The 10840-nt window shown below is 75.3% G+C and overlaps 1 protein-coding gene across 1 annotated transcript in view; it reads left to right on the forward strand.

The window, feature by feature from the left end:
- Positions 1–8261, forward strand: part of B3GAT3 (beta-1,3-glucuronyltransferase 3) — an 11683-nt gene extending 3422 nt beyond the window's left edge. Inside the window, 3 exon segments of the mRNA XM_068923633.1 lie at positions 5868–6198; positions 6282–6572; positions 6654–8261. Of these exon segments, the coding sequence (XP_068779734.1) occupies positions 5868–6198; positions 6282–6572; positions 6654–6752 (721 nt within the window). The 3' untranslated portion in view covers positions 6753–8261.
- Positions 8262–10840: the final 2579 nt, after the last annotated feature.

The following is a 10840-nucleotide window of genomic DNA, read 5'->3' on the forward strand; positions in this document are numbered from 1 at the left end:
GGGGGTCCTGCGGCTGCCCGGCCCCCCCGGCGGCCTCGGGGGGGCTCCCCTCCCTTCCCCCCCCCCCGGTGGCGTTTTTACCTGCTGAGCCAGCACCCCGGGGCGGGGGCGGCGCCCGCGCGGCGTTTTGATAAAAGACGAATAAAACCAAGAAAAAAAAACCCGAAACCGAGCTCGAGGCGCTGCCGTCTGCTCCCTGCGGCGGGTTCGTCCCCCCTCCCCCCACCCCGGGGGGCCCAGGTGTCCGGGCGCGCTGTTTTCCCTCCCCCCCCCACCTCCCTTCCCCGGAACCGAAGTGCCGGCCGCAGTTCCCGGGCGGGCCCCCGGCGGGGACGGACCCGCTTGGGCGGAAGCGGCCCGGAGCGCAGCAGCGGCCGGACCGGAAGTGCCGGGGAGGGGCCCGCGGAGGCTGCGCGGCGGCGGCGGCGGCAGCTCGGTTCCGCCGCCCCCCGCCCCCCCCCCCCCGGCCGGTCCCGGTCGGTCCCGCTCAGCTCCGACCCCCCCCCCCGGGCCGCTCCCGTGAGTCCCGGCGGTGCCGCTGCCGCCTCCCCGCCCCCCGCGGCCGCCGCGGTCGCCATGGCGACAGCGCCACGTCCGCGCTCCCGCCCTCGCCGCGGTCGCCATGGAGACGGGCCCGCGGGCGGGGCTGGGGCACTGGGAGCGCTGGGAGGACTGGTGGGAGCGCTGGGGGGCACTGGGAGCACTGGTGGGAGCCCAAGGGGAGCACTGGGAGCGCTGGGAGGACTGGTGGGAGGGCTGGGGGGCACTGGGAGGAGTGGGGGGAGCCCAAGGGGGGCACTGGGAGCGCTGGGAGGACTGGTGGGAGGGCTGGGGGGCACTGGGAGGACTGGTGGGAGGGCTGGGGGGCACTGGGAGGAGTGGGGGGAGCCCAAGGGGGGCAGTGGGAGCACTGGGAGGCCTGGTGGGAGGGCTGGGGGGGCACTGGGAGCACTGGTGGGAGCCCAAGGGGGGCACTGGGAGCACTGGGGGGTCAATGGGAGCGCTGGAAGAGTACTGGGAGCTGTGGGGAAGACACTGGAGGACTGGGGGGGTGTTGAGAGCCGTGGGGAAGGCACTGGGAGGACTGGGGGCACTGGGAGCCCTAGGGGGACTCCAGGAGGGCTGGGGGGCACTGGGAGCGCTAGGGGGAGGCTGGGAGCTCCGGGGGGGCGCTGGGAGCCCCGAGGGAGGCACTGGGAGCACTAGGGGGGCACTGGGGGGGCACTGGGAGCCTGGGGGGGGCACTGGGAAGGGTGGGGTGGTTTGGGAGCCTGGGGGGGCACTACGAGCACTAGAGGGGCACTGGGATTACTGGGAGCATTGGGGGGGTCCCTGGGAGCCTCAGGGGGGCACTGGGAGCACTGGGGGAGCCACTGGGAGCACTGGGGGAGGCACTGGGAGCCTCGGGGGGGCACTGGGAAGGGTGGGGTGGTTTGGGAGCCTGGGGGGGCACTGGGGGAGGCACTGGGAGTACTAGAGGGGCACTGGAAGTACTGGGAGCACTGGGGGGGGTCTCTGGGAGCCTCAGGGGGGTACTGGGAGCACTAGCGGGGACTGGGGGGTGCTGGAAGCACTGGGAGCCTCGGGGGGGGCACTGGGAGCACTGGGGTGGTTCTGGGAGCCTGGGGGGCACTGGGAGCACTGGGGAGGGACACTGGGAGCACTGGGGGAGGCACCGGGAGCCTCGGGGGGGGCACTGGGAGCCCTGAGGGGGCAGCTGGGCCAAGCCCCCCCCCCCGACAGCAGCCCCCCCCCCCCAGCCCCGCCGCCGCCATGAGGCTGAAGCTGAGGAACGTCTTCGTCGCCTACTTCGTCGCCTCCCTGGGGGGGCTGCTCTACGCCCTGCTGCAGCTCGGTGGGACACGGCGGGGGGGGACACGGGGTGGGGACACACGGGGAGGGGGACGAGGGCCCTCGACCAGCCCGGGGTCCCCGACTGCCCCCCGCCACCACCCAGGGTGCCTGGTCCCCCCCGACCCCCCGTGTGCCGTCCCGGGGTGCCCAGCTGCCCCATGGTCTTGTCCTGGGGTCCCCAACTGCCCCGGGGGCCCCGACTGCCCCCTGCCACCCCCCTGGGGTCCCCGACTGCCCCCGCCACCACCCTGGGGTCCCCAACTGCCCCGGGGGCCCCGACTGCCCCCTGCCACCCCCCTGGGGTCCCCGACTGCCCCCCGCCACCACCCTGGGGTCCCCAACTGCCCCGGGGGCCCCGACTGCCCCCTGCCACCCCCCTGGGGTGCTCAACTGCCCTCTGTCACCACCTCAGGGTCCCCAGCTGCCCCCTGTCACCATCTCAGGGTGCTCAACTGCCCCGTGCCAGCACCCCGGGGTCCCCAAGTGCCCCGTCCCCTGCCCCAGGGTCCCCAACTACCCAATGGCACCACCCTGGGGTCCTCAAGTGCCCCCTGCCACCACCCCGGGGTCCCCGAGTGCCCCCTACCACCACCCCGGGGTCCCCGAGTGCCCCGTCCCCCTGCCCCAGGGTCCGCAACTGCCCCGTGCCACCACCCCGGGGTCCCCAAGTGCCCTCTGCCACCACCCCGGGGTCCCTGAGTGCCTCGTCCCCCTGCCGCGGGGTCCGCAACTGCCCCGTGCCACCACCCCGGGTCCCCAAGTGCCCCCTGCCACCACCCCGGGGTCCCCGAGTGCCCCGTCCCCCTGCCCCGGGTCCGCAACTGCCCCGTGCCACCACCCCGGGGTCCCCAAGTGCCCTGTCCCCTGCCCCAGGGTCCCCAACTACCCAATGGCACCACCCTGGGGTCCCCAAGTGCCCCATGCCACCACCCGGGGTCCCCGAGTGTCCCCTACCACCACCCGGGGTCCCTGAGTGCCTTGTCCCCCTGCCGCGGGGTTCCGCAACTGCCCCGTGCCACCACCCCGGGGTCCCCGAGTGTCCCCTGCCACCACCCCGGGGTCCCCGAGTGCCCCGTCCCCCTGCCCCGGGGTCCGCAACTGCCCCGTGCCACCACCCTGGGGTCCATGAAGACCCTGTGCCACCACCCCGGGGTCCCCAAGTGCCCCCTGCCACCACCCTGGGGTCCCCGAGTGCCCCGTCCCCCTGCCCGGGGTCCCCAACTGCCCCACGGCACGGCCCTGGGGTCCATGAAGACCCTGTGCCACCACCCCGGGGTCCCCGACTGCCCCATTTCCGTGCCCCGGGGTCCCCGAGTGCCCCCTGCCGCGGGGTCCGCAACTGCCCCGTGCCACCACCCTGGGGTCCCCGAGTGCCCCGTCCCCCTGCCCCAGGGTCCCCAACTGCCCCTGCCACCACCCTGGGGTCCCCAAGTGCCCCCTGCCACCACCCCGGGGTCCCGAGTGCCCCATCCCCCTGCCCCAGGGTCCCCAACTGCCCCACGGCACCACCCTGGGGTCCATGAAGACCCTGTGCCACCACCCCCGGGTCCCCGACTGCTCCATTTCCGTGCCCCGGGTCCCCGAGCGCCCCCTGCCGCGGGGTCCGCAGCTGCCCCGTGCCCCCGTCTCGGGTCCCCGAGTGCCCCTGACGCCCCCGCCCCCAGGGCAGCCGTGCGACTGCTCGCAGCGGCGCCGGGCGGGCGCCGACGCCGGGGACGGCCGCGAGCGGAGGGCGCCGGCCGCCGGGGCGCCCCGAACCCCGCGGGAGGCCCCCACCCGGCCCGGGGGGCCCCCAGCCGCCCCCCCAGCTGCCCCCGGAGCTGCCCACCATCTACGTGGTGACCCCACCTACGCCAGGTGAGCCCCCCACCGCCCCCCACGGCCTCCAGAGCCCCCCACGGCCCCCCACCTGCGCCAGGTGAGCCCCCCACCGCCCCCCACGGCCTCCAGAGCCCCCCACGGCCCCCCACCTGCGCCAGGTGAGCCCCCCACCGCCCCCCACGGCCTCCAGAGCCCCCCACGGCCCCCCACCTGCGCCAGGTGAGCCCCCACCGCCCCCCACGGCCTCCAGAGCCCCCCACGGCCCCCCACCTGCGCCAGGTGAGCCCCCACCGCCCCCCACGGCCTCCAGAGCCCCCCACGGCCCCCCACCTGCGCCAGGTGAGCCCCCCACCGCCCCCCACGGCCTCCAGAGCCCCCCACGGCCCCCCACCTGCGCCAGGTGAGCCCCCCACCGCCCCCCACGGCCTCCAGAGCCCCCCACGGCCCCCCACCTGCGCCAGGTGAGCCCCCCACCGCCCCCCACGGCCTCCAGAGCCCCCCACGGCCCCCCACCTGCGCCAGGTGAGCCCCCACCGCCCCCCACGGCCTCCAGAGCCCCCCACGGCCCCCCACCTGCGCCAGGTGAGCCCCCCACCGCCCCCCACGGCCTCCAGAGCCCCCCACGGCCCCCCACCTGCGCCAGGTGAGCCCCCCACCGCCCCCCACCACTCCCCAGAGCCCTCCATGGTCCCCACCTACGCTAGGTGAGCCCCCCCACAGCCCCCCACGGCCTCCAGAGCCCCCCACGGCCCCCCACCTGCGCCAGGTGAGCCCCCCACCGCCCCCCACGGCCTCCAGAGCCCCCCACGGCCCCCCACCTGCACCAGGTGAGCCCCCCACAGCCCCCCACGGCCTCCAGAGCCCCCCACGGCCCCCCACCTGCGCCAGTGAGCCCCCCACCGCCCCCCACGGCCTCCAGAGCCCCCCACGGCCCCCCACCTGCGCCAGGTGAGCCCCCCACCGCCCCCCACGGCCTCCAGAGCCCCCCACGGCCCCCCACCTGCGCCAGGTGAGCCCCCCACCACCCCCCAGAGCCCTCCATGGTCCCCACCTACGCTAGGTGAGCCCCCCACAGCCCCCCACTTTTGTCAGGTGAGCCCCTCACAGCCCCCACGGCCCCCCACGGCCCTGGCTGCAGCCTGAGGCTCCCCTGCCGCCCCCTATAGACTCCCCCACCACCCCGCAGCCCCCTGCAGTCCCCTATAGCCCCCCCCGCGGCCCCCTGCAGCCCCCTCGCAGCCCCCTGCAGGCCCCTATAGTCCCACTATAGCCCCCCAGCCCCTGCAGCCCCCTACAGCCGCCTATAGCCCCCCCGCGGCCCCCTGAAGCCCCCGTAGCCCCCTGCAGCCCCCTATAGCCCCCTGCGGCCCCCTGCAGCCCTCTATAGCCCCCCACAGCCCCCTGCAGCCCCTTATAGCCCCCCCACCAGCCCTCTGCAGCCCCCGTGGCCCCCTGCAGCTCCCTATAGCCCCCCCCGCAGCCCCCCCACAGCCCCCCCGCAGCCCCCTGCAGCCCCCTATAGCTCCCTGCAGCCCCCTATAGCCCCCCCCCGCGGCCCCCCGCAGCCCCCTGCAGCCCCCCCACCAGCCCCCTGTAGCTCCCTGCAGCTCCCTAGAGCCACCACCCGCAGCCCCCTGCAGCTCCCTATAGTCCCCCTATAGCCCCCCCCAGTCCCTGCGGCCCCCCGCAGCCCCCTATAGCCCCCCACCAGCCCTCCACAGCCGCCCGCAGCCCCCCACAGCCCCCTATAGCCCCCCCGTGACCCCTTGCAGCCCCCTGAAGCCCCCTATAGCCCCCCTGCAGCCCCCTGCAGCCCCCTGTAGCCCCCTATAGCCCCCCCCGCAGCCCCCTATAGTCCCCCTGCAGCCCCCCCGCAGCCCCCTGCAGCCCCCTGTAGCTCCCTGCAGCCCCCCCGCAGCCCCCTGCAGCCCCCTATAGCCCCCCCGCGGCCCCCTGCAGCCCCCTATAGCCGCCTGTGGCCCCCTGCAGCCCCCCCACCAGCCCCTGAAGTCCCCTATAGGCCCCCCCGTGGCCCCCTGCAGCCCCCTATAGCCGCCTGCGGCCCCCTGCAGCCCCCCCACCAGCCCCCTGAAGTCCCCTATTGTCCCCCTGCGGCCCCCTGCAGCCCCCCGCAGCCCCCTATAGCCCCCCCCCCGCAGCCCCCTATAGCCGCCCGTGGGGCCGCCCCGCAGGCTGGTGCAGAAGGCGGAGCTGGTGCGGCTGTCGCAGACGCTGCTGCACGTGCCGCGGCTGCACTGGGTGGTGGTGGAGGACGCGGCGGCGCCCTCGGCCCTGGTGGCCTCGCTGCTGGCGCAGAGCGGCCTGCGCTTCACCCACCTGCACGCGCCGACGGCGGCCGAGCGCCGCCGGCGCCCCGGCGACCCGGCCTGGCTGCGGCCCCGCGGCGCCGAGCAGCGCAACCGGGCCCTGCAGTGGCTGCGCGAGACCCGGCCGGCCGCCGAGCCCGCCGTCGTCTACTTCGCCGACGACGACAACACCTACAGCCTGCGGCTCTTCGACGAGGTGGGTGCGCGCCGGCGGCGGCGGGGGGACGCCGCCGGGCGCCGCCGCCGGGTGACGCCGCCGCCGCCGCCGTCTCGCCGCAGATGCGCAGCACGCGGCGCGTGGCGGTGTGGCCGGTGGGGCTGGTGGGCGGCCTGCGCTTCGAGCGGCCGCTGGTGGAGCGGGGCCGCGTGGTGGGTTTCCACGCCGCCTGGAAACCCGAGCGACCCTTCCCGCTGGACATGGCCGGCTTCGCCGTGGCCCTGCGGCTCCTGCTGGCCCGGCCCGGCGCCCGCTTCGACCCGCGGGCCGAACGCGGCTACCTGGAGAGCAGCCTGCTGCAGCAGCTCGTCTCCGTCGACGAGCTCGAGCCCAAAGCCGACAACTGCACCCGGGTGAGGACGCCGGGGGGGGGGGGGGGCGCAGCCCGGACGCCGGGGCCCCGGCTGACCCGCCAACGTCCCCTCCGTCCGCAGGTGTTGGTGTGGCACACGCGGACGGAGAAGCCCAAGATGCGGCAGGAGGAGCAGCTGCAGCGCGAGGGGCTGGGCTCCGACCCCCGCGTGGAGGTGTGAGCGCCGGGGACGGGGACGTGCCGCACGCCGGGACGCGTCGGGGACGAGGACACTGGGGACGGGGACATGCCGCACACCGGGACACGTCGGGGACGGGGACGTGTCGGACACCAGGACACGTCGGGGACAAGGACACTGGGGACGGGGACGTGCCGCACACCGGGACACGTCGGGGATGAGGACGCTGGGGACGGGGACGTGCCGCACACCGGGACGCGTCCGGGACGAGGACACGGGGACGGGGACGTGCCGGACACTGGGACACGTCGGGGACGGGGACGTGTCGGACACCGGGACACGTCGGGGACGAGGACACTGGGGACGGGGACGTGCCGCACACCGGGATACGTCGGGGACGGGGACGTGCCGGACACTGGGACACGTCGGGGACGAGGACACGGGGACGGGGACGTGCCGCACACCGGGATACGTCGGGGATGAGGACGCTGGGGACGGGGACGTGCCGGACACCAGGACGTGTCGGGGACGAGGACGTGGGGACGGGGACATGCCGGACACCAGGACACTTCAGGGACGGGGACGTGGGGGCACGCCGGGGACGTGCCGGACACCAGGACGTGTCGGGGACGAGGACGTGGGGACAGGGACATGCCGGACACCAGGACACGCCAGGGACGGAGACGTCGGGACGGGAACGGGGATGTGCTGGACACCAGGACACATTGGGGACGAGGACGCGGGGACATGCCGGACACCAGGACGTGCCGGGGACAACACAGGGACACAGCAGGGACGGGGACGTGCCGGACACGGGGACATGCCAGAGACAGGGACATGCGGGACACCAGGACGTGCCGGAGACGGGGACACTCCGGACACCAGGATGCGCCAGAGACAGGAACGCACAGGACGTGGGGACGCAGTGGAGACAGGGACACGCTGGAGACAGGGATGGTCCGGACATGGGGACACCCCGGACACGGGGACACGCTGGAGATGGGGACAGTCCGGACACGGGGACGCTCCGGACGCGGGGACATCCTGGACACGGGGACACTCCAGACATGGGACACCCCGGACCTGGGGACACCCCGGACCTGGGGACACCCTGGACGTGGGGACACCCCGGAGTCGGGCACGTGCTGGAGATGGGGACACCCCGGACCTGGGGACACCCCGGACGTGGGGACACCCCGGAGTCGGGCACGTGCTGGACACAGGGACGCTCCGGACACGGGACACCCCGGACGTGGGGACACCTCGGATGTGGGGACACCCCGGACACGGGGACACTCCGGACCTGGGGACACCCCGGACCTGGGGACACTCCGGACGTGGGGACACTCCGGACCTGGGGACACTCCGGACGTGGGGACACCCCACGACGCTGCTCCCCTTTATTCCTCGCCCCCCGGGACCCCCCCCCACCGTCCGGCGCGCGCGGCGGCTCTGCAATAAACCCGCCGGCTCTGTCCTCGGCCGCGTGACGCGACGCGGTGGCCCCGGGCCGGGGAGGGGACCCCGGGGTGGTGGTGGTTGGGGGGGGCTCAGGCCAGGAGCTGCCCCCCCGGCGCCCCCCCCCAGCCCCCCGGCTGCCGGTGGATCTTCACGTGAGCGTTGCGGCTCTTCACCTTGAGGAACGTCCTGGGGGACGGGGGGGGGGGCCCGCTGCTGCCACCGCCGGCGCCATCGTCCCCTCCCGGGCCCCCCCGCGCCCCCCCGCCCCCCCCCCATGGCACTCACTTGCCGCAGAGCTGGCAGGGGAAGCGGGAGCCGGCGGCCGGGGGGGTCTCGGGGCCCGGCGGCGCCTGCGGCGGAGAGCGGCGGCAGCGGGCGGTGGAGCCGGATTTCCCCCCCCCCCACCCCGGACCCCCCCGTGTGTCCCCTTGGACCCCCCCCAGCCACCCCCCTGTGTCCCCTTGGACCCCGCTGTGTCCCCCTGGACCCCCTCGGACACCCCTGTGTCCCCCAGGACCCCCCTGGACCCCCCCTGACACCCCTGTGTCCCCTTGGACCCCTCTGTGTCCCCCCTGGACCCCCCTGGACACCCCTGTGTCCCCTTGGACCCCCCTGGACCCCTCTGTGTCCCCCTGGACCCCCCCGTGTGTCCCCTTGGACCCCCCTGGACCCCTCTGTGTCCCCCTGGACCCCCCTGGACATCCCCCATCCCCTTGGACCCCCCCGAACCCTCCCTGGACCCCCCCCCGTGTGTCCCCTTGGACCCCCCTGGACACCCCTGTGTCCCCCTGGACCCCCCTGGGCCCCTCTGTGTCCCCCTGGACCCCCCCCATGTGTCCCCTTGGACCCCCCCGGACACCCCTGTGTCCCCCTGGACCCCCCCATGTGTCCCCTTGGACTCCCCTGGACACCCCTGTGTCCCCCTGGACCCCCCCGGACACCCCCCCATCCCCTTGGACCCCCCCGAACCCTCCCTGTCCCCCTGGACCCCCCCTGTGTGTCCCCTTGGACCCCCCTGGACCCCTCTGTGTTCCCCTGGACCCCCCCGGACACCCCTGTGTCCCCTTGGACCCCCCTGGACCCCTCTGTGTTCCCCTGGACCCCCCCGGACACCCCTGTGTCCCCTTGGACCCCCCTGGACCCCTCTGTGTCCCCCTGGACCCCCCCGGACACCCCCCCATCCCCTTGGACCCCCCCGAACCCTCCCTGTCCCCCTGGACCCCCCCTGTGTGTCCCCTTGGATCCTCCCTGGACTCCTCTGTGTCCCCCTGGACCCCCCCGGACACCCCCCCATCCCCTTGGACCCCCCCGGACCCCTCTGTGTCCCCCTGGACCCCCCCGGACACCCCCCATCCCCTTGGACCCCCCTCGAACCCTTCCTGTCCCCCTGGACTCCCCCAGACACCCCCCCTGGATCCCCCTGTGTCCCCTTGGACCCCCCCGGACACCCCCCCATCCCCTTGGACCCCCCCGGACCCCTCTGTGTCCCCCTGGACCCCCCCGGACACCCCCCATCCCCTTGGACCCCCCTCGAACCCTCCCTGTCCCCCTGGACTCCCCCAGACACCCCCCCTGGATCCCCCTGTGTCCCCTTGGACCCCCCCGGACACCCCCCCATCCCCTTGGACCCCCCCGAACGCTCCCTGTCCCCCTGAACCCCCCCGACACCCCCCTGGACCCCCCCTGTGTCCCCCAGACCCCTCTGTGTCCCCCCGAACCCCCCCGAACCCTCCCTGGACCCCCCAGACCTCCCCCATCCCCCTGGACCCCCCCCAGACACCCCCCTGGACCCCTCTGTGTCCCCTTGGACCTCCCTGGACCCCCCCTGTCCCCCTGGACCCCCCCGGAAACCCCCCTGGACCCCTCTGTGTTCCCTTGGACCCCCCCAGATCCCTTTAGATCTGGCTGCAGATTCCCCCCCCAATCCCCCCTCCCTGGAGCCCCCCAGATCCCCCTCCGATCCCCCCCGCGCTCACCGGTGCAGCCGCAGGAGCCCGGGGGGGGGCCAGGGGGGTCCCGATCCCCCCAGATCCCCCCAGATCCCCCCCACGCTCACCGGTGCAGCCCCAAACCAGCCCCCCAACCAGCCCCCCAATGGGCCCCGAACCGACCCCCAAACCGGCCCCCCAATGGGCCCCAAACCAGCCCCCCAAACATCCCCCAATGGGGCCCAAACTGACCCCCAACCAGCCCCCCAATGGGCCCCGAACCGACCCCCAAACCAGCCCCAAACCGGCCCCCCAATGGGCCCCAAACCAGCTCCCCAACCAGCCCCCCAATGGGCCCCGAACCGACCCCCAAACCAGCCCCAAACCGGCCCCCCAATGGGCCCCAAACCAGCTCCCCAACCAGCCCCCCAATGGGGCCCAAACCAGCCCCCCAACCAGCCCCCCAATGGGCCCTGAACCGGCCCCCAAACCAGCCCCCCAACCAGCCCCCCAATGGGGCCCAAACCAGCCCCAAACTGGTCCCCAAACCGGCCCCCAACAGGCCCCAAACCAGCCCCCCCATGGGCCCCGAACTGACCCCAACCAGCCCCCCAACGGGCCCCCAATGGGGCCCAAACCAGCCCCCAACCAGCCCCCCAGTGGGCACCGAACTGACCCCAACCAGCCCCCAATGGGGCCCTGAACCAGCCCCCAAACTGGTCCCCAAATCGGCCCCCATCG

Source organism: Struthio camelus, chromosome 35 (genome assembly GCF_040807025.1).
Source record: "Struthio camelus isolate bStrCam1 chromosome 35, bStrCam1.hap1, whole genome shotgun sequence".
Classification (NCBI taxonomy): Eukaryota; Metazoa; Chordata; class Aves; order Struthioniformes; family Struthionidae; genus Struthio; species Struthio camelus.